We start from the raw sequence: 23,775 nt of genomic DNA, 5'->3' as shown, positions 1-23,775 counted from the left end.
CTTTTAAGCTAATGAATGGATTTCATTGTCAGCCATTCCAAAGTCAAGCAAAATATCCTCTCAATGTCAACATTTAAGTTAAAATTAAGCTGAAATACCTTAACAAAAAAAACAAAAACAAGACAACACAACAACTCACAAGCACAGCACTTCCTGAAGCCTCCAGCAGTTACATTGCACAGTAAGCTTATTCAAGCTTAACTTACTGTTCATATAAGAGGATGACAAAGCAAAATAAAACCTCATAGTGGCAGGTAGCTTCAGTTTGTTATACAGCTTCAGTTTGTTACACATATAAAGAAAATAATAAAAAAGAAAACAACAACAACAAAAAACTAGCATCGATTTTGGCTAGATCTTCCTTTCCCCTAAGAAGGAAGCTAGATCTTCCCTCTCCATTAAACAAAACATGTTTAACCAACAAGTTTTCCTCACGTTACTCAGGCACAGTAACAGTGAAGAATTTCTGCATTATTTACTTTTGCCATGCCTAGAAATACTTCAGCTTCCTTAAGGATGGTCAAAAATGAAGATAAAACCACTGCTGACAACAGCTGAAGAAGTTCTGTGCTGCAGAACTAGAAGCTTGCCTTTCAAAGCTTGCAAGGGCAATTGCTCCACCTGTCTCATTTCCAGTCTGTTAAGCAGCTTCCCATTTCAAGAAATTACCTGAGCTGCAAGCTACTCAACTTACAGGGACTTCTCAAAGGTAACATCATGTGGATAAACTGATGGGTACGGCAGCAGTTAAGTTGGAGCACACGATCACGTTCCGCATGAATTCAGGCCATATCCTTCTCACTTTCATTTATCCAGGCTTTTTCAAGTCTAACAAGATGATAATTAGATACCCATAGCAAGTTATTAAAAGAGGTGACTTCAAACTGGTACGTTTTAGCCCACTACTCTGAAGAAGGCAGCCACAGGCGTACAACTGCTGTTAGCCTTCTCCGAGATGAGTACCTGAGCAAACGGGTACCCAGCCACAACGTGGGCCCTGGCGCTCAGCAAGCGATTACTTCATAGCTGGCAGACCGCCATGCTTCAGGCTCCACTGTGCTGCCTGCTGCCTTCATTAGGCAAGGTAAATTTAGCCTGCGCTGTACTCTTATCTTTAATTATCATCTTGTTTAACAAAGATATACTAGTGAACATCAAAAGTCATCCAGCTCTTCAGGGAACCAGTTGCTATCCTTAACCTCCTGGTAATCCAGGCTTCGGGCAGAGCTTCAGGAAGTATTGCATGAACAACAGCACCGCACCTAGGCTGGGAATTCTGCATTAAAATCCACAGAAGAATGAGAAAACAGAAAAGTTAGACCAAAGGGATTGTCGAGTCTGCTCACTTGAAGAGAACAGTTTAGACATAATCTAATACTAACTTGGCAGGAGGACTGAAAGACTAAGCAAGTACTTCAAGGGTGGAATTAGTGGGCTACTTGTGGCTCATTTAAACAGTGACCTGCTCCAGCAGGATTAACTTGTTGCTGCTGCTGCTCTCAGGATAAACAGCCTAAGCCAAGACTGATGCCCCAAGTGCATCCACGGTGATCAGACAGAACAGTAACCAGTTCTTAGCTTTTAGACAAACAGACCATTTAGCATATTTCTGACCAAATGCACGCATTTCTTTCCCTAAGGAGCAGAGAAGCACTTGTTCTACCCAAACACTGAGGGGAGTGAATTTCTGCAGGCAAGATTTTATTAAAAGGCTGGTACGCTGACAACGTGTACAGCAAAAGATTTGCTGTACAGAAGTTTAGATATTTCCAGTACTCACCTGGTTCTGATTTGTTCACGGCGAGCAGCCAGCATAATTAAGCCCACCCTCTAATTGGTTTATTTTGATTTTATGCACAGGTCAGAACTGTTACATGGTGTTGCTTCTTAGCCTTAATTGCCCTATGGCCATCTGATGATCCTGTGATTATAGCCGTGCCATTATTAGTGTGAAGAGCTATAAAGCACGCTGGGTGGGAGGCTCGATTAGCATGACAAAGAGCTCGCCAGCATTCTGTCATGCTTCTTGAAGGTAAGTAGCATTGGTTTCTATTTGTGGCACTGCCATTTGTCCAACAGAACACGTTGCTCTGTTCATATTCAATTATTGAACAGGCTTTGAAGACATGACAAGTTGAGTTTTCTGTTTAGGAAAGCAGCACCACAAATACCATCAAGGCTAAGAGCAGCAGCTTTTTCCCCTCCAAACTCTAGAGGCCAGGAACATCTATTTGGGAACAATATAAAAGTTCTTACTCAGAACACATCCTCCATTTTCAAGTTCTTTCAGAACTGTTAGATGCTTAAGACAGTTACAAATCTGTCACTGTTTTCCAAACATAAGAACTTAGAATCATGGAATGGTTTGGGTTGGAAGGACCTTAAAAGACCACCCAGTTCCAACCCCCTGTCATGAGCAGGGACACCTCCCACCAGCCCAGGTTGCCCAAAGTCCCATCCAAACTGGCCTTGAGCACTTCCAGGGATGGGGCAGCCACAGCTTCTCTGGGCAGCCTGTGCCAGTGCCTCACCACCCTCAGAGTAAAGAATTTATTCCAAATATCTAATCTAAATTTATCCTCTTCTTTAGTTTAAAAGCATTCCTCCTTGTCCTATCACTACACTCCCTGACAAAGAGTCAGAGTGACTCAGCTCCCTCAACCTGTCCTCACAGGAGAGGTGCTCCAGCCCCGTGATCATCTTCGTGTCCTTCCTCTGGACTTGTTCTAATAATTCCACGTCCTCCTTGTGCTGGGGTCCCCAGAGCTGAACACAGGGCTCCAGGTGGAGTCTCATGAGAGTGGAGCAGAGGGGCAGAATCCCCTCCCTCTCCTTGCTGGCCCTACTGCTTTTGGTGCAGCCCAGGACAGGGTTGGCTTTCTGGGCTGCAAGTGCATGTTGCCGGCTCGTGTTGAGCTTCTTGTCAACACCCCCCCCCCTCCCAGGACCTTCTCTCCTTCTCCTCAGAGCTGCTCTCGATCCATTCCCCACCCAGCCTGGATTTGTGCTTGGGATTGCCCCAGCACAGGCGCAGGACCTTGCACTGGGCTTTGTTGAACCTCATGAGGTTACACAGCCCCATCCTGAGAGGTGCCTGCCCAGCTCCCTCTGGATGGTATCCCTTCCCTCCGGCATGCCAACCGTACCACACAGCTTGGTGTCATCACAAACGTGCTGAAGGTGTGCTCGATCCCACTGTCCATATCACCAACAAAGATGTTAAACATCTGTTAGGTTTTCCTTAGCCTCTACATTAGGAACATCTAAGCTGACTGGCAAGTGAGGTGGGAGAGATTCCACAGTCAAACTGCGATAAGCCTCCCTTCAGCACAATACGTTGATGGAGTTTCGTAATCAGTTTGGTTCAAGGCTACTCTTAAAAGACAGCAACTCCAGACCATTCCTTGGCACTGCTCTCCCCCTGGACACACATTCCTGCTACCATCTTGTACTGCTGCAGGTCAGGAGACTCAGGGAGCCAATACTGCCAAAAGCAAGCTGTTTATTTAGTGTCCCAGTAGTAAGTCTTATCAGCTTTACCACAAGAGATAATGCCAGCAGAAGAGAGCAGAATACATGACCAGGCAGAGAGCAAGTTCACCACATTCACCATCTGAACACACTTTAGGCAGCTTAAAGCAATCAGATTATCCACTTGCCTTTCCTATTGCTAAAAAAAGCTTACAAGCATGATGCTAGGACTACATCGTGTTCTTAAACCCTGCTCTGTCAGAGGATGGAGACAGAAAGTGGGTGAAAGAGAGAGCCCAAATCAAAACCGCTAGCACCTCTGCAATAAAAATCATGCAAATACAGGAAAATATTAATGTAAAACTAATGAGGGCACTTACTCTTGCCTTTGTGATGAAACTTCTACAGTCTTGCGTATCAGTATACTAAACTATTATTTTTACCTGCCAGCAGAACAGTCATGTTATAGCTCTACCGTATAGATTAGACATCTCCCATGCAGATCATTTACTGCATTTCATGAAGCAAAACATCAAATCCATCCTCCACCTCCTCCCCCTAATCTCCAAGACAGCTGGTTATTTAACACCGCAGGTGAGAGTGCTGAAAGGCAGCACGTCACAGGGCAGTGCAGCAGAGTGGTCTGCTTGCTGTATGCCTGCAGGAATCCTTTCATTTGGGTAAACTATCAGAAGGAGTTAATTACAGGTCCGCTCGAATATGTCTGGAGGACACTGGTGCTATCCTTTACAAACTCACTGTGAAACTAATTCAAAGCAACTAATATAAGATACCATACCTTTGCAAAATGTTAGCGTGGCTCCAGTTTTGTTCAAAAAAGTCAAACAGTACAAGGCTGCAGAATAACAAGCTTTTTGCTTAATGGTTGTTAACATCCTGATATGAATAAAAATGTAAGTACATGCTGTTCTTTCACAAGACATTTGATCAGAGGGAAACAAAAAAGTGTCTGTCCCTTCTCTCTTCCTTGCCTCCAGCCCCCACAAAAACAACAATTTGGAATGGCACAATGACAGCTGAGGGCTGCTGTGCCTTGGGACATCCTGATGCAATTAGGTATCCGTTGCTGCAGCGGAAGAGATCAGTGACCTAGTGATCACACTCAAGACCCCTACAGACCTCACATTTTCAAGACATTGCATAACGAGTGAACTGAGATTCACAGAACTGACTTCTTCCTCCAGTATGTCGCTGGAGGCTGGTCACTATAACAACGCTTCTCGTGAAACAGCAGGGAGTCACAGGCTTTACTGTAATCCAGTAATCTATTAATTCCTTGTCCTCCTCAGGAAAGGGAAATAAATGCAAGAGAGAACACAGCAGCTTCCAAAACCCATCAATTTAGATACTCTTAACTGATGTAATTTAATCATTTTAAACGTTGCCATGGATGTTTTCTATAACCAGGCATCACATGTTAAGAAAAACAATGTAATAGGGTCATGCACTAAGACCAGGTTTTACTCCAAATGAAGTGAAAGCTTACTGGAAGCTCATATCTTAGTGACTTTATGAAGACTGAAGCATCCATCTGGCAATTCAGTTGACAGAAAGACCTTGACTCTTATGAAAAGAAGCTTCAGGCTAAGATGATATACAAAAGCAGAAGCACAACATTAGTCTGGCACAGAAAGCAGCTCTTCCTCCTTCCTTGACTGATCAGCATTTTAGTGGCCATTTCCTTGAGTGACATTTTCAGATCGTGCTGTTACACTCCCTTCACCAGGGTAAGGCAGCATTTGCACTGAGATAATTCAAGGCACTGTGGACTCTTCTTCATCTCAGTTCATGTTCAAACAACAGAGCAGTTTGAGGCTCACCCAAATTCTCGTCGTTTCACTGTCACATCTAACCTGGACTATATCCTACGCGAGCTCATTAACTGATGCAGCTAACACCATGTTCTCTGCAGCAGTGCTCAACTTCCTCTTACCAGCCCTCATGGGCTGCCTTTATCCAAAGCATCTCCAATGCAGCAGTCGTTATACCATTCCATTGACTCTGACAGAGTGGTTGGATGTTAGCATGAAAGATCCTAGCTCTTTACTACCTCTCATCTACTGATTATCATTTTCACCTACTTTTCTCAGCCAAACGTACACAAATTCAACAGTGTAAAAAAAAAAATAAAAATCAAAAAGAAGAGTTCAGTGCAAGAAGCAGAAGAAAGCAAAGACAGAGAAGCCACATGCAGAACTCCAGTTTTGTTTTACACCCCCACCCCCTCAGATTAATCTCATGCGAATTGTGCTTTTCCTTAGATCACTCTCCTGCAAATAGTCGCAAGTGATGCAAGACCTGGTGCTTCTCATAGCTCTACATAGCACCCTCTCCTAGGGTCTTCTTTGGCCAGACAGCGACAGGGAAGCGTCTGTATTGGAGGAGTGGCCACAGCCTCCCAGGACAAACAGGACAGACAGCAAATCGATAACACTTGCCTTCAAATTTCTTCTGAGAGATAAGTAGTCTGCACATACACAGCAAAGTCCTTGACTGTCTACAGAAGTAAAACAAGTCCTACTTTAGAATTATACCCCCTGCAGTTAAGAACCTACACTTCAGAGGAGCACGTAGGGGCTTTAGTCCACGCTCTGAAAGCCACGTTACTGATACAGCACCAGAACAAGCCCTATGTGCCCAACTCACCCTATGTGAAGTTTCTTTCACTGTGTAGCTGCTCTCAAGAACAAACTCTGATCTTTAAGCTCACGTGTGCCCCTCTCACACACATGGGTAGGGCACTTCATTATACACTGTCCAGTCAAAAGGGTAATCAGCATATGACCAATTGCACAAACCAGCCTTTTTTAACCCCCCCATGTGCCTATCTGTAACCTGATGTTCTTTACCTAATGTACCCATCCCAATTCAGTGAAGCAAACCTACTGAAAACAGACTGCAAGAGGTCTGAACAATTTCCCTGCCTAGTACAAATTGGAATTAATGTGTTAAATTCTGTAAGAGATACTTATTTAATACATCTGTTAGGCTTTACTTAAGGAAAAAATATAGCCCAGGGAGAAAGGAGCGGTATCTTGGTACAGAAGAAGAGATATGGAAATATTTTGAGAACTAAACTAAAGGAATCCTCCTTCACTCTGTCCAACTTCTACAGTACCACTGAAAATGTAAGACAGTTATTGAAAGTAGGAAGGGAAAACAAGAACTGCCTTGTCCTACAAACCTGGGGCAAAAGCACCTTTTGCCTCTGTGTAGGCCCATTTCATCAGCGCAAGAGTAGATGACTTCATAATTTTACAGTGGAGGATTGGATTACCAGTAGTATCTTTAATACTATAACAGAAAGTAGTCCTACACCACCGCAAGCTCTCCTAGTTTTCCTGGTGAATGGCAGATAAGGCTGCTGTTGCAACAGAACTGCCTGAGTGACAGATGACTTGGAACTTTATCACCAGATAAGCATAAAGCCATTCTCACAAAAAAAAAGAAAACTGACCTGTGATGATGCATCTTGCTGTTTAATCAGCAAAGACAGCTGAAGAGTTTATAAAGCACCATCTTGCCTTAACGAGATCACTTTTTGTGTGCATGTACTGGGAAGTTGCAAAAAAGATTTAGCACACTTGAGTTAAAAACAAGCATTTCTTAGAGGACTCCATATGCTTGTGTGCGTAACGCATGCAGGTTTTGTTGGGTTTCAGCTCGAGGCACTTCATCCAAGCAGTGACAAGTGCTCTTCCAGAGCTGAGATCTGGATGGCACTCCATCAAACCCCTGGTCACAGCTTTACAGCTCCACTATCACCACCATCTATTTTGCACTACAGTCCTGTCTTGCTATTTTCTTAGTAGGCCACGTTATATAGGAGTTAATTACCTGTGCTATCTCAACTACGTGCTTCAGTTCAGCTTTCAACTTTTAGTTTTCTTGTCTCTTCTCTGGGGTCTACAAAAGACAAGAGCTAAAAAACTATTTGCTGTACTATTCTATATATGTTACAAAGCCATCTGCCTGGGCAAGCTTCTAGACAAGCCCATATCTCTACCAGCAAGCTGTCATGTTATTTTCACTTTTCTTAAGAAGTCTTTTCTCTCCACCAAGCAAAAATACAAATATATGCAAAATACATGGCCTACAACAAGAAGTTGTCCTGAAATAAGACTCTGATACCAGAAACTGCAGAATAACTTGTTTTCTTACAGTCGGGTTTTAAAAATGCACTTGATATTTGTGAAGATATGTGAAGAAAGAACATTTCATTTTGAAAATGTCAGTGAGTATTAGTGTATCACATACGCTAGGGCAAAGTCAAAATATTAAGAAGCTCTTCCATTTCTTAAAAAGGTTTTGTAATTTTTGCTGTAAGTAGTATTCTTAAAAAAAAAAAAAAAAAGCTTTGTAGACTTGAGAAAACAGAATATCTTAAGCAGACTTTTAAAAATCAGGTAGAAAGTCAGTCTTGTGTTCAAAGTCATGGCATAGAAGCATTTCACACACAGATCAAGAAGTTTAACAGATAACCCAGGTGTCTAAAAACATGCTTAACCAACAAAGTAACAACCAACCTTTAATTACTAAATACAGACCAGCAGTGTTAACTCACAACCAGCTAGAGTTGTAAGAACTGAAAGTTGCTGTCAAATATATTTTTTGAAGTTCTGTAATAGACTTGTAAAAATAGACATGGAAGATGAGCGTGACTCCCAGATCAGTAATTTAATAAATTTGTTTGAGAATACATTGTTCAGCGCTGCAGATGCTGTAGGTACAGATGACCAAGAAATAAACCTTGATGTAAGATTAAATATTTATAAAGATAGAAGGTCTAAATTTACTGAAGTCCCTCTTGAAGTGTTATGCTGTTACCATGGAAACATGCTGTACATCCACCTAAGCAGTTAGCACATATCTACATTTTCATTATTCAGCAACATCTACGATGCAAATTCCTTATCTGCACAAAGTATTTCAGAAAAAAAAAGTCCGATTTATAATCTGGAAAGATTGTAGGCAAATTAAAAAATTCAGGCACCTATGGCAAAGAGATGGCACCTATTAAAAGGAGATGAATGAGTCAAAGACAAAAATAAGACCAATTTAGAATAGCAGCAGGTATTTGGCACATCAGTACACGGATCAGATATTTTGTTTGATTTTCAGGCTAGAACAGAGCCTAAAAGCTGCACTTGGTGTCTTGTTTCCCTCCCATCCCAGAACAGGCACATTTTCTTAGATCTCCATGTCCAAAGATCCTGTCAGCTAAGCAGCTGTTACTTTCTGTTCTTGACAAATACCTAGCTCCCCACACTGAAAAGGGAAAGATGGAACTCAAGCTAATACCAGTGTTTGCAAAATGCAAAGTCCCTAGAGAGTGCTCTTCAGTGTATTTGGGAATCTTACTCAGCATACAGCCCATGGTTAACTGGCAACACTAGGAGCTCCCTTGATGGAAGAGACGCAGGTGTTATTGAACAGCTATTTGTAAGTTGCCTAGATCACCTACCAGTGGGAACTATCAGCTCTTTCACAGCTATTTAGAAGAGGCAGTTGCCTTCTTCATCATGAAGATGAAAGATACAAAGGTAACTACAGCTTCCAGTAGCTGGAAAGGGACAGAATTATCTGTATATGTTTAAACAGATAAAGCATTAACATCTTATTTGTTTCACACAGCAGTTACTTCTTTGCCACTCTTGCAGACATAGAGAGCATGAGTGGTTTGCTGTCCAAACTGGACAGACAGGTGGTTGTTTCATCCGGGTTCCTGCACTGTCTAAACAATGGCAAGCCTGTGGAAAAAACACTAATTTGTTCTTCCTACTACCTTAAATCTTGTAATTCTGTATCTATTAACTTATGTTAGGTACCTAAGACCTTGAATGTTTCTCTTGTTTTCAGAGAAATTGAGTAGAAGGAAACACGAGTGGAGGAATACTGACCAACTGCAAGACGTAAGAGATACTTGAAGAATAAAATTATAGTACTTCTAGTGAAATGAATGAAATAAGTCATTCAAAAGAGCTAAAACACATCAGCAACAAAGTCTTACATTATCACCAGGTGAAACTATGTTACACATGCAGCTGGCACACAACAGTGGTGTACTAGAAGATGTTCAGGAAACTGAACAACCAGCCAAAGCACAAGAGTGAGTCAGTAACCTTGAACTGATAAACACCACATTTTGTATGCGCAGAAGGCCATTAAGAGCGAAGTCTGAAGGAACCTAAGGATCTGAAACTCGGTTATGAAAAAATGCTGAGACAACGCCTTCCGTAGAGAAGATTCAGGACCTTGAATTTTACGTACCAGGCTATAAATCCACATCACCTGAATTTAGTTGAAGGAAACTGCACATTTAAGGGGTCTCATTTTATCAGTCCAGTTTTCTCTCCAGTCTTTTCTATTGCTCCTAGATTAATTCCGAAGTCATCACCACAAAGCCCTCTGAAGGTGGAGACATTTCCAAGCCAGTTTGGTTATCCTAATATGCGCCTAGCTAGATCGCCATAATTTTACATTAAAATCTCTCCAAATCCACGTTTATCTGTCAGACACGAAGCCTTGATGACATTCCTTTTAAAATAGCCTCAGGTAATCCGGAGCCGCGCAGGTGGACAAAATATATGGCCGTTTCATCACGCCAACCACAGCGACCTTAGCCCTTCCCCAGGCAATTCTTGCCACATCACACACTTAGATCTCTGACTTCGATTAATATTAAACTGCTCTCTCATGCAGGTCCCGGGGCTGGGAAGGAAGGCAGCCAGCCCCCAGCCCCACCAAGCCCTACGCTTCTCTCTGCCCTCTGCACTACAGCCCTACGCAGAGGGTCCCCGCTCCCCTCAGGCCACGCTCCCTCAGCGATTACAAGCGAGCGGATCCCAGGAGCTGCTTTCTATCACAACAGGATTTGAAAGCAGACTGAAGCCAAGCGTAAACACACCCAGAGAAGGCCCTGCTCGCTGCCAGCCTTCCAGAGGCCTGCTTTCCTTCAGGGACATTTTGCATCGAGAGCCGGCTGCGGCTCTGAGAGGCGACCGCCAGTGCCCACCCCGGCCCCAGCCGCCCACCGCCGCCCTTTGGGATCCCCGACGGGCTCCGAGCCCCCCGGCACCCCTTTTCCACCGAGGCCTCGGCCACAACAAAGGGACAACCCCCCCCACACACAAAATCAAGCCGACCAGACCAAAAGAGCCGTAAATTAACCCCAAACCCGCAGCAGAAAGCCTTCGGCTGCCCGCCCCGAGCTCTCCTCCCCCCCCCGCATCTCCCGCCGCCCCCCCGGGGCGCGTCGCCATTTCGTGAGGCGGCAGAGCCGCGGGCGGCCCGGCGCGGCGGCCAGGGGCAGCGAAGGGAGCCGAGGGGGGGAGGACGAGGGAACCCCCCCACACCGCGGCCCCAAAACACCCGGTGATCGCCCGGCCGGCGCAGCACAGCACGGCACGGCCCTGCCCTGCCCAACCCAGGCCCCACCGCGCCCCGGCCGGCGCTCACAGTTGCGGATATCGGAGATGAAGACGGCCAAGCCTCGCATCCCATCGCCCTTCGACACCGCCGGCATGGTGGCGAGCGATCACGGCCGCCCAGCGCCGCGCCAAAGCACCGCAACCCCACCGCCGCTTCTCCCCGCGGGGCTCCTCAGGCCGCTGCCGCCGCCTCTGCTGCGCGCAGGCGCCGCGATGGCTCCCGCTCCCCGGCGGGCGGCGGGCGGCGAGGCTCGGGCACCCCCTGGCGGGCGGAGGCGGCGGGGACCCGGCCCTGCCCTCCCCGTGTGTCCCTCACGTCCCCCTCACGCCCCTCTCGGCTCCCCGGTGCCGGTGTTGGGGGCTGGTTTGTGGGGCACGGCCTGTAAGGGGTGAACGGGAGCTGCAGGGTCCTTCTGCTGAGGCGTCGGTGTCTCCTCAGGAACGGCCTAATCGCTGCCTCACCCCCTGCCCCCGCGGATTTTAGTGATGGGTGAAGGAGGAGCGTGTGGGTTTTGCCTCAGAGTGTTAACTTCTAAGAGAGAAGGAGAGGGACAGCAGATCTGACAGGGAAGTGGGATTTCAGAGGTAAGTTTGGATCTAGGATCTTATTTCTGAAGTGTGGAGAGGGAGGTACTGACTCCTTATGGTAGGATACGTAAGACCATGGTTTCCCCAGTGCGGGCCAACGCAGGACGCATCTCAGTCCTCCAGTGAAAAATGGGCCCCAAAAGCTGTGCATGGGATCTCCATCACAAGCCTTGCATAGTTAGAAGAGCTGGTACATGCAGATCCTGTCACAACCCCCTGGGGTAAGCAGTGCAGTTGTTGTGCATTACACATGGCAATTCATGCTACCCTGGGCGTGCAGGTGTGCGAGGCCAGGGCCACATGTCTCCCTCAAAGGCCATGAACCTGCAGAGCAACACAGTCCCACACCACATCTGCTCCTGAGATGGAAAACATTTCAAGGTTAAACTTTCTTAAACACACCAAAGAGGTTGGACTGCACAGAGCATTTAATCTCATCAGTTGAAAATAGATTCAAAGGGTGTCAAAACTGGCCTAGTCTCCCTAAACCACAGTGTGTTGAGAGGTTCAGTCATAACACAAATTATTAGTAGACTTAGCAGGTTATAATGACCTCTAGAATCATGGGATTTAGGACTAATGGAGATCACTCAGTAATTTATTTAATCTGTTTTCTTGTATTCTTCAAACTATTTCACTTCTTTTTTTTTGCTTTTTTTTTTTTTTTTTTTTTTTTTTTTTTTTTTGTGTGTGTTTTTTTTTCTTCCCTGCATTGAGCCAAAAACTAGATTTTAGTCACAGTCCGTTGTCCAGAAAGGCATAGTTTTTATCTGACATCATCAAAAGGTACCAAATGTACTGTTTCTCTTGGTAGTTTGTTCCCATGGTTAATGCTCCTCATTTAAAGCTCGCATCTTACTTAAATTTATCAAGCTTCAGTGCCTATAAGTTAATGATATATTTTTCTCTCATAAATAAAGGGCTATGCAATACTTGATACTCTTTTTCAGATAGTGGTGGCACACTTCAGCCAGGTCACCTCTCAAGTGTCTTTTCTGCATGTTTTCAGGATACATTTTTACACCAGTGCTTTTCAGTTAGATATTTATTAGAAAGAGAAAATGATAGCATCTGGTAGTCAGGAATGTGTCCTTTCCTCCCTGGGTGTAGTAGACCAAGTGCAGCTAGTGGCAATTGTGCACAATGCAGATGCTCTGGATAAGGAAGTTTAGATGAAGAAAATTGTGCTTCTTCAGAGTTTTATAATCAAATACTGATGTTTAACTATAATTTCCATTTACCTTCAAAGCTGAAAACTTAAGATTTCACTACACAGGAATTCCTTTTTCTGAAAAACAAACAAACAAAAAAACAAATATTAGAGTTAAACAAAATAAGATGTTGAACTAATTTCTACTCTTGAGAGCAGAGTGACACATAAAGGCTATGTATATCAGTTCTGTCTGGCTGCATTCCAGTCAACACTGCAGCTGTAAGATGTGCAGGTACACTTAAGCAACCTTTTAAGAAGGAACTTAAATACAGCTAGTGGAATAGCTGTGGCAGTACCAAGCACATTATGGGTTGTAAATTCTGTTTCAGAAGGGGAGTAAATATTCAAATAGAAAACCTACGTGGAGCTCTTTAGTGTTATAACTATTTCATTTTTAACTGACTCAGTATGCAGTACGCATTCCCCAGTTATTTTATATCCACCTCCTTTGACTGACATTTCAGTCTTTACTATACAGATTCTTGCTCTCTTTTTTTTTTTTTTTTTTTTTTTTTTTTTTTTTTTTGCGTCAACAAATTCTTATGCAATTATGGTGAATGCCCCTACTTCCTCTTAATTTAGAGCTCACTAGCCAATTTCAGACAGTTTTGGTAGAGAGAAGATAAAGATTTTACATGAATAAACAGCCAGTTAGAGGAAAGAGAGCTCGTAATGGTCTCTAGATGCATTCTGACTGAAAGAAATGTAATGCGAGCCCAATGTGTTATTAGAGAGCACAGAGTTCACACTAGATACCCCTTACAAATGACCTAGTTGATATATCTGGAAAATGTTTCAGTTTGAGCTCAACATCTACAAAACACCAGTTTGTGAGAACCCAGACTTCATCAGTTCCATACATCTCAAGATGACGTGATGTTTAGAGATTGCCAATTTCCAAAAAATCAGCATTAAAGTGGAAATAATATCAAGAAATGCTTTCCTATTATGCAAGATACTTTACAGCACATTTGTTTGCCAACAAATCCACAATGTCTATATCCTCTCCAAGTCATCCATAAACTGCTTTAATCTTTTTCAGAATTTCAATATCCTTTGGTACAAAGACTTGAAAAATCAGTCTGACCTCCACAAAATTAATACCATTAACCTGACTGGTTTCATCTGGTGAGTATCTATCTGCTTGTGGGAACTACAGCTTTTTCTGCATTTCTTTTTCTGCCTGACATTTAGACCTGAGTGGTGGCTTACAGACGAGTTCATCTCCTGCTCTGGAGCTTTAACTGCTGTGCACAGTGTGGCTTCCTCTTTAGTTTCTGAAGCCAAAATATGATTCATTTTTGAGTATGATTACACATCATTATGAGGAATTTTAACACCAGAAATCATCCAACACTCAGAATAATTTACAGCCCATACTGTGCTTGGTGCTGCCACAGCTCTTCTGCTACCTACAGCTACTCTTCACCCCTACCTGACTATCTGCCAAAATCACACTAGAATAATTTGGACAGCTTTGTGCTTAGGATATGAAGTCATGCACTGTGGTATATAGCTGGGTTGCCAGCTTTTCCTACCACCTTAATGAATTTCTAGACAGAAAAGGGAAATTGTTCCTTTTCCTTTGTTACTTCTGTCAGATTTGTCCCTCACCCCATCAGTTTTCTTCTCCTCCCCATGGTCATTCTAACCATAATGGAAGCAAAAAGATATAAGGAGAAAATAGAATTGGTTTCTCCTTCTGTACGTATACTCAATCATGTTTCTCTACCTGATATCTAACATTCATTATCTATTAATGGAGAGCATAGGTTTATCAGCAATGTCTTCTGCCACTCCCGAGTATCAGATGTGCTGCTTTCAAGATTAAGAAACACAAATTTAGGATAATATTGATATCACGAAGCCGTACATTTCTAGAAATTAGATATGGATCTTTCTAGATCTTTTCTTTACAGTAAGCATCTCAATGACCCAAACAGTTTTGCACTCAAAATACCATGTGTATGCAAAAACATAAAATAGAATACTTAAGCTTAAAATAAACTCAAAGAGAGAAGACAAGATAAAATGAGGGTGAGCAAAGGGTCTATGGACAAGTTCCCCTTTGTCACCTGCATGGTGGCAGGGTAGTGCCAGGCAGCTAGGTAGCTTTGTGAGTTGCAATAAACTACATATAATTCCTTCTAGCTCATAGGAGTGTTTTCTTTTTCCTTTCATCTCTGAGGCCTTGTTCTGTTCCTTGTACCTATTTCTCTCAGCTGTCTTTCTCTTTAGCTACAGACTTCCAAATGAGGCTATAGACTTCATTTCTTGCTGAGACACCATTTTTATTTCCAAGCCTTTTTTTCCTGAGTATGCACAGTTACTCTCCAGGAAAGAAGCACACTTCTACTCTCCCCCAGGTGTCCTATCTTACTCAGGCACTATTTTTCAAAGGAATAGTAGTGTACAGACTGAAAACACAGAAGTAAAAGAAAGATAACCCCCTCTACCACCACCACCACCCACTTTTTTTTTTTTTTTTCCCTTGGTAAAATATGAGTCTCTGGAAGGACTCTCCAATACCTGGTAGATGTGTTAAAACTTCGGGTGCATCGTTACATCTAAGAGTAATGATCTGTGATTCTATTACAGGCAGCATGTACCATGTCAACTACCTGCAGCAAATCTTTGTATCTGCCTCACTAGGCTATGAGAGAGTCAGCAGGAGGGTATAATAGGAACGCAACACAGGAAATGACAGATTTCATTATAGAGAAGCTGGAAACAAACCTAATTTTTCATCCCCTCCTGCCTTATCTCTGTCTTTCCTGCTATTGAGCAGTGTATCCTGGAAATGTTTAAAGTTTGTGAAAGATGAACAACATTTACAAAACAATAGAAAATCCAGTACCCAATAGATTGTAAGTGACTTCAAGTACTGAGTTATGCACCCTTTAAATTTGGGAGAGTTTGTATTTAAAAATGTACACTTTTAAGCATGCCTATTATGCAGTCCTATAAGATTAAAAAGGCACCACTTCTTCGTTGGAAGCTGAAGGTTTGAGAGATGTTTTGGTGACTAAAAAAATAGGATGAGACATTCCTTTTTCTTGCTTTTTAGTCTGCAAGGGTGTGGGTCCAAACCTGCTAATAAGCATCAGTTTTCTTTCTGAAGCCCTTGTGAGAATTTCAGAATTTAGGGTACAGGGGAAACGTACACATACTCAGCTCTTGCCAGAAGGACCATACATCTGGTTCACTGACAATACTTTTGTCCAGAGGAAAAATGCTTCTATTTTTCTATTCAATGATGAAGAATGTTCATGGTGATCTTAATTATATAAGAAGGAAAGAAAGAGATGGATAGATCAGGAAAACTTGCAGTTCTGCTTCTGGGAAGTGACACCAAGTTCTAACTAACGCAGAAAGTAGGTCTCAGAAAGGCTTCTGCTGGGAAGCACAGTGCCAAACACGCTAGGTTTTCCACTACATCACGATGCTGTTAACACAACCATTTTTATCAAGTCTTCCCATATGGTATTTATTCCCTATAAACAGCCCACGAAATAACAGGGTTACATCAAAATTTCCACTGCAGTAAAATTAGTAACAGCAAGTTCATGCTACATGTTAAAGCATAAATGGTAGGTCAAAACAGATGATAAAATCTCAATTTAAAACACAAGCTTTTATTTTAAAGCCTGTTAATGCCCACCTGAGGCTTGACACACATTCCACACACCAGGAGTTAGCGATATTGCTTGATGACCCCCTCTACATGCAAAGACCCCCTCAGGTTTGGTCTATGCTATTTTTACTCCCCAGGACAGTGCGTGTAGTGTAGCCTAAACTCGCTACTTATTTATTATGAGCTAGAAGGAGGCAGGGAGAGCCTGGCTTGAGACAGCAGGGACATTAGACCACCACCTCAGCCGCTCATCACCCCGCCGTCATCATGGCGCCCAGCTCCTAACCGTCCCCTCAGCGCCTCCCCTCAGCCGGGAGGCGGTGCCGCCCGCCTCCATTTCCGAGGCGGCGGCGGGCGGTAGGTGGTGGCAGCGGCTCCACCGGGGAGGGAGACAGGGAAGGAAGGAAAGGAAGGAGGCGGGCGGTGGGATGGCGGCTCTCAGCCTGCCCCGCAGCCGGGAGGTGGCGGCACGGGCACTGAGGGTGGCCCAGTGGCCATGAGGGTGGTCCTAAGCGTGGCCCAGTGGCCCCGAAGGGGCTGGCCCCGGGGTAAGGCCGCGGCTGGGGCTTGCTCTGAGGGAGCCCGCGGGTTCGGCGGGCTGGCGGGAGGGCGCTGAGGTAAAAGAGAAAGCTTGGCTACCTCCGGAGATATGGGAGGCAATTCTTGCTCTTAAAGAAGAGAAGCTTCCAAGAGGAAAGGGAATGCTGTTTGCACAACTTAGCAGCAGATTTATTTTCACTCATTTCATCTCCGAGTCTACCTTTTTCTAGTTTAAATTAAAAACATCAACAATTTGCATCATGGGTTTGCTTTACTAAGCAAAGTGTGTTACCTCAGACTACCACAGCAGCACTTAGAACCATGTTTCTCTTTTAAAAATAATATATGAACATTTGCTCAGATTTCCACATAGTTTCTGTGCCAGCCTCCAAGATTATTTAGATTTTTTTTGGCTGCATCTTTTGGGCAGCCTCAGTCTATATCAGCTTTTTCTATTTAAAATAAAGTTGCATTTAAAACACCTGCCTAAAAGTGTTACTTCACATGGAGACTGATTAAGCAGGAGTTACCACCTGGGTTAGAGAAACTCTGGCCTCAGACCAATTTATTAAAACAAATCATCTTAAATTTTGAATTTTTCTTTAGTGTCGGTTTTACGAGGACCTAAGCAGAGTCAATCTTTGATTTTGTGTGTTGGTTGTAATAGAACAGATAAAAAGCAAGAATGCTAAGCTCTTGGTGTTCTGCTTGGTTTAGTTAGTATGAAGAAAATAAAAAAACGTTGAAGGAAGGCTTGCTGAAGTAAACTTGAACGTCTAGTTGCATAAAGCTTGCAAAGTTCATGCTTATAGTTTCCATAAAAAACATTTCAAGATTAACTTACTCATGTTCTAGTAGTAGAGTGATGATGTGTACTTAGTTTTCACTAAACCAATTTTATTAAAGAACATTTATTAAGATAAGGTTCCTACCAAGGGTCAATGTTGGACTTTTGCTGGCAGAAACCATCGCTACAGGCTCAGCTCTTTGTATAGACTCAGGAGTGTGGATGTTGGCTTGTAGTAACTGGTGGATGGATATGATCTTGTCAAGGAAATGAGCATATTTTGATGTCTAATCAGAGTTCAGTGATGGATTTTTAAACTGTTGTGTTTTACCTGTTAAACACTAACTTCTCTTTAGGAAAGTGATACTGTTGCTAATTGTTTCTGAAAGTGAAATCAAACTTCTCTGAATCAATATATACCAGCTTCTGGAAGAATTGATATCCTGTCCAAACTGTTAAGACTTGTATTGACTATTCAGGCTCTCAATTGTTCCTCTCTGCAGTAGTTTATAGATTCTGCCAAGCTAGATGGAACAGAGTAGATGCTATCAAGAGCAAACTCCTTTGACTAATCTTCTAGGAAGTAGAAAACAAGAGAATTACTAGTGACCTTGAAGGCAAAGCAGAAGCATAACGCACTAGCTATAATTAATAATGAAACTTAAGTAGCACAATAATTTAGCTTTTGCCTCACCCTCTTCCAGTGCTCCATCACCCTCACTGAGACATTATTTCGCCTGTTGGTGTGGAACTTCCTGTGCTCCATTTTTTGACCATCACCTCCTTGACCATTGCAGAATTCTCTGCTTTTCAGAATCTCAGTGCTAAACCAGTCTTGTCCAAATATGTGTAGTTTATTGGGTTGTTAATTGCATCTCAGTATTACCAGGATTGGCCTCTGTTCCGTTGGGTACTCTGATTTAACCTTTTAGGTTTCTTCTGCCAGGATCTTTCTGCCACAGTACTCCTTCAGAGTGCTTAGTCTGCTGTTGTGGGAGCCCTCGCCTCATGTTTTGTATAGATTTTGAACAGCCCTTCTCAGTGCCAACAGAACAAGGAGTAAATAAAACTTGAAGAAATGATCTAGTAAGTCTTCAGAGGGAGTAGCAGAAATGTTAATTCTTCAGACATACATCTTTTTTTTTTTTTTTAAGAGCAAGAGAGCAAGGGATATGTTTGACTAAACTTCAGACAGTTGTGAAAAAGTTATTTTTTTTCTTCTCTATTAGGATCTGAGTTATGAGAGGTAGACAGATATATGTCTAGACCCGATAGTTTATTATAGATGAAAGCTAATCTCATTGAGATCCTTAGGGCTTCCACAATTAGCAGCAGATTACTTTTCTCAATTTTGGTATTTTGCCTCCTATTCTGCTTGCCCTAATGCAAAGTATTTTTTCTTTTTTCATCTTACCTGCTTCTGGGAACTAGGCTGGAAAACCAATGCAACTCATGAATGGCAGCTCAAATATAGCCAGACACATTTTTTTTTTTTTTTTTTTTTTTTTGAAGTCTTTCTCCTGACAGAACTAAGTTCTGATAGATGCACAGCACTGAACAGGACTATTTTCTATTAATTCTCAGTACTTTTATTTGGAGCTGGGATAAGCTGTTCATCTTCTAGACCAAAAGGATGAAAGGATGCTTTTTTTTTTTTTTTTTTTTCCTCCCAGTTCTGTGTGTATCACTGCAGTTTTTTCTTATTTAGCTTGTGCATTGTTGGTTGGGTAGGGCAGAAACAAATTGTATCTCTTACATGCTATGGAATAGGCAAAGCTGTGCTGTAATTATTCTGGGCAGCAGACATTTATTGCAGCCTCAGCTGTGAAACCTTGTATTTCTTTATGGGTTCTTTAAAAGGAAAGCTGCTAGCATCCTACTGGCTTTTCCTGTGATACATGTAAAAATCTCTTAAAATACTCTGTTTTGCCACAAGAGCCAAGGTAGTATTAAAACAACTGCATTAGTAAGCCAGATTCTAGAGGGCAGAAGATAACACAAACACTTGACTCTTGTTAGACAAGAAGACTGAATTTCTTCTCTTAACTGTTATTCTTTTCTGTTTGCAGAGACTTGAACCCTTACATTTTCAGGGCAGGAGGAACTTGACATCAGGAGAAACACCATGAGACTTCTCTGTACTTCACTTTCTTTTGCTGTGATTTGCTGGCTAGCTGAAGGTACCTTGTCAAAAACAGATGCAAAGAAAGGTGCTACCAAAAAAATGGAAGAAAAGGTAAGATAAATAGCTGAATGCTCATCTTATTTAACATGAGCAGTAAACTAATCAGACTTTGAGAGATGGTAAAGTGATTCTCATTCTTTCCATATTGTATTAAAAGCAACCATGTGTTTCCAATGAAGCCTGTTCTCACTGATGAAACTACCTGAAACTGTCCTTTTCAACTTTTCTGGGTTGAAACAAACTTTTTATTGATTTGCAGGATTGGCCATTATTAATATTTAAGAGGAGTTTTTTCTCTGCTTTTGCATCGTTTTCATGTTTTGTTGTCCTAGACCAGGATTTAGAAAGTGCTAATGTCAAAACGTGTCTAACTGCCAGGAATTGTCCTAGACCCTCACTCTGACATTGAAAGTACTGTATTGCATGTTTAAACTGCTTGCAGAATTGCTTTTTATGCTGTGGATGTACTAGTCATCAGCTGTGGTGAATGATGTTTAATCTTATTAATTCTTGATTTATTTTTTTTTAGCCTTGCAAACAAGGTAAGTTTACTGGCAAATCATTTCCAAGCTCTTTCCAGTTTTGCTTTTAAATCAAAATGTTCCACATTATTTTAAAAGTCCGCAGTTTAAAGTCATTTCGTTTTTTTTGTTCTTTTTGAGGTCTGCTGCTCTTGAAAGTAGCTAGTGCACACGGTTCTAAAAACTGTCTTCTTGCCTCAGGTGCTGCACTCTGATAAAACAGTGCAGGAGCGGGGTCTGGTAGTTGTGGATCCAAAGGCAAAGGATATCATACTGGAACACAGAAGTTATTGTTCCAAGAAGATGAAGGAAAGACACTTCTCAGGAGATGTTCTGGGATATGTTACTCCTGTAAGTTAATAAAACAAAATTGGTGCTTTGAATAAATATGCAGTAGACAGTACTAATATGCAGTCTTGCATCCCTGCTATAACGCTATGTTTGTAGTAGTAGGAGCTTCCGGTCTACAGTCACGTAGTCAGAGGATTATTCAAGTGCTGGCTTGGGATTCAGGTGGTCTCAAACCTGTGTTTTCCCACCCACCTCTTGAAGGGTATCTAGGTCATTCTGGTTTTGTCTCCGGTAAAACAGAAGTATTCATGTGTTCTTTATGATCAAGCCAGGTGAAGTTGCAGTAGAGTAATATTAGATCAATAGTATTAAGTGTCCTCGTACTATTCAGTTACCAACTTGAACTTTCTAAATAAACAATAAAAATTTTATACTGCTGTCAAACTGATCTCTTTTGCTATCCAGTTGCTATTATTCAAAGCATTCTCTCTTGAATAATAAATGTTGCTTTCTTTTGTTTAGAGAATGCTTCTTACTTGATTCATTCTTGCACTGCTCAAAAGAGAAATAGGTACCCCGTATACTTTTACCTTTCTCAATTTCTGTTGGACGTAAATGCAGAGCCTGTAAATTCAAATGTCTGTTGGAATCTACATACAAATTTCTCTAGTTCAGGTGGATTTGTACAAACTGAAGATTGACATGTAGCTGTCAGTTTTTAAAGATCTTTGTTATTTAAACAAAACACATATTATAAGGGTTCCTCAAACTAACGAATGGGGATCTAGCAAATGATTATGTTTGTGTTAGAGTTCTTATTGGTCAAAAAGTGGATTGTATATCTCGCTTGTGAGCCTCTCACTTTTTTTTTTTTCTTTCTTTTGCAAGTGGAACAGCCATGGCTATGACATTTCCAAAATATTTGGAAACAAGTTTACACTAATCTCACCAGTCTGGTTACAAGTGAGAAGAAAAGGGAAGGAGAGGTTCCAGTTCACTGGGCTCCACGATGCTGATAAAGGTTTCCTTTTCTTTTCTTTGAATATGCATTACAAATATGATTACTGTTCTTGTTGTGGACCGATGTGTAGTTCAGTAATATATGTATGTGGATTATTCTCGCTCTGCCTCATGGTGAAGTATTTTAATCCATTAAATTTTTGGAAAGTTTCTTTGAGAATGAGCTCTTTTCTGTTCTCACCTGCTTCCACCAATGCTCATAGTTTCTGTCCAAACAATAAGAAAGATTAGTTCTTCCAGCAGACTATCTACAAAGCCCCTTTCGAAAACGGAAGAAATAAAGAATCTGCACAGACAGAAATAGTCCTTGGTGTTTGCACTGTGCAGTTATTTACTTGTTCGTCTGCCCCCTCCCCTCTACAGACAAGAAACTTTGGGTGAGTTTGTTTTGTGAGTGAAAGATAAATTTACTCTGAAGATAACTTCCCTTCACAGCAGGTTCCATGTTTTAGTTAGTATGCTCTTAAATAATAACTAAGTAGTTTGTTTTTGAACTTGATTGAAAGATAATGTCTGTGGAATCTCTTAAAGAGCTAAAGTTCTTATTATTTTAGTGCCTACTAACAAATTCATTCTAATGCAAACACTGCCAAGAGCAAGTGATCATGAGTCTTGAAAGTAGCATCTTAATTTAAAAAACAAACAAAACCTAACCAAACAAAATGCATTCCTCCCAAGTGATGATTGGTGCCTATGGAAGTGTTGTTTGCACTAGTCAGTGAGTTATTTTCTGTGATGCTGCAGAATTGCAAGCAGCAAGGAGGATGGTTTGGGGAGAGACTCCTGTAAGATTGTAGTAAATACTAGTTGTGCTATGGTGGAGGTGAATAGCTTTACTTTCCGTATATCAAAGTCTGTTTCCCCTGCATTGCTTATGAAGTAATAGCCTGTGGCAGGAAGACAGATACGGTGAAACTGTGCTATATTATGTGAAGAGTGCTTCAAAATACGTCGTCATTGTCAACACATCCATATTTTAAAAGCTGTTCTCTTACTTGATACCGTTTGACAGGCTGGATGAAAGATGTCAGAAAAAACTCCAAAAACATCAAAATAGGTGAGCCTGGTTTTTGTGTTTACTTTTCATCTTCTTTGACTCCTAGCAGACCAAGGGGAAGCTTTGTTCCAGGTATATACAGAAGAGAGTTCACCTGAGCATAGCCATAAGACAGAAGACGTCTGAAAAGTAAAGTAAAAGCAGTTAGCTATGAATAGTTAACTAATCAAAGTGTTAATCCTGTTGGTGCCCTAATATTTTGCTGTAGCTTCTTGTCTCTAGACAAACCCATGGCCACTGGGCCCTTTCTGGAGAGGTACTCTACGCATAACGTGAAATGCTTACCTGGGGAATAGTCCTCCAGCTTATTGCTCCAGCTTTAAAGAAAAGGAGAGAAAAAAATCCAAATTTGAGGCAATCAGACTTTCCTGCACCCTTTTCTTCTCTTGAAGCTGAAACCTCAAGGGAAATGTATTACACTGCTACAGTGATAATGGGATGCTGAACTCTTCACATTTGTCTATAGCAAGAATATTGTAGGGTGCTGAAGCTGGTGAAATTCTTCTTGCTTCAGAAGGTAGTATGAAACTTGGAACAGATTAGAAAAATTGAATGCTCTGTCAGATATTCTAAATTACTTCAGCTGCCAGATGATAACGCCTTTGAAGCCTCTCTAGACTTTTCAGAAATACTCTTAGGTCCTTGCTAGTTAGAAAGGGCCTAGACACAGTTTTGTATGAGTCGTTGGCATTTCCAGGGTGCATGTCAGCACGCCTGTCAACTGTTCCAACAGCAATTTTCTTGACTCTTGCCTGACTACATTTTTAGTGCTTTAAATGCGTTGGGGAGGAGGGGAGAGGACACTCAAATGCTCATTTTTTCCAAAATAAAAATTTGTCATAGGTTATTGAGAGCCTCAAGAGTGAAGTAATATAGGGCTATGTACATGAGAGCAAATTAGAATTTGATGCAAACTCTTCTCTCTCGCTGTTCTTGTGGTAGAAGAGATGCACAATTTACGGAAGGGTTGCTGTTTCTCAATGATGTTCTTTAAAGATTCTACTTGGGGCCCTAAGT

The 23,775-nt window shown here is 42.0% G+C and overlaps 2 protein-coding genes across 11 annotated transcripts in view; one reads left to right on the top strand and one right to left on the bottom strand.

The window, feature by feature from the left end:
* The window catches only part of AP2A2 (adaptor related protein complex 2 subunit alpha 2), a 49,429-nt gene extending 38,303 nt beyond the window's left edge, over positions 1 to 11,126 (bottom strand). For 3 of the 6 annotated variants that reach the window (XM_032189429.1, XM_032189431.1, XM_032189432.1), the window contains exon 1: positions 10,951 to 11,126. In XM_032189429.1, coding sequence (XP_032045320.1) covers positions 10,951 to 11,017 — 67 coding nt within the window. In that variant the 5' untranslated portion in view covers positions 11,018 to 11,126. Of the gene's footprint in view, positions 1 to 4,270; positions 4,397 to 10,950 lie in introns of those variants that run through there. The other 3 variants (XM_032189427.1, XM_032189430.1, XM_032189428.1) reach the window with 1 other exon arrangement.
* A 325-nt stretch (positions 11,127 to 11,451) lies between these two features.
* The window catches only part of CHID1 (chitinase domain containing 1), a 105,839-nt gene continuing 93,515 nt past the window's right edge, over positions 11,452 to 23,775 (top strand). Inside the window, exons 1-5 of one of the 5 annotated variants that reach the window (XM_032188472.1) lie at positions 11,452 to 11,507; positions 19,754 to 19,920; positions 20,592 to 20,741; positions 21,570 to 21,702; positions 22,714 to 22,758. In XM_032188472.1, coding sequence (XP_032044363.1) covers positions 19,810 to 19,920; positions 20,592 to 20,741; positions 21,570 to 21,702; positions 22,714 to 22,758 — 439 coding nt within the window. In that variant the 5' untranslated portion in view covers positions 11,452 to 11,507; positions 19,754 to 19,809. Of the gene's footprint in view, positions 11,508 to 13,805; positions 13,852 to 16,701; positions 16,715 to 16,793; positions 16,906 to 19,753; positions 19,921 to 20,591; positions 20,742 to 21,569; positions 21,703 to 22,713; positions 22,759 to 23,775 lie in introns of those variants that run through there. The other 4 variants (XM_032188474.1, XM_032188473.1, XM_032188475.1 and 1 more) reach the window with 4 other exon arrangements.

Source organism: Aythya fuligula, chromosome 5 (assembly GCF_009819795.1).
Source record: "Aythya fuligula isolate bAytFul2 chromosome 5, bAytFul2.pri, whole genome shotgun sequence".
Lineage (NCBI taxonomy): Eukaryota > Metazoa > Chordata > Aves > Anseriformes > Anatidae > Aythya > Aythya fuligula.
Note: the sequence above shows the minus strand (reverse complement) of the source record. Positions and strands in the feature narration are given on the sequence as shown.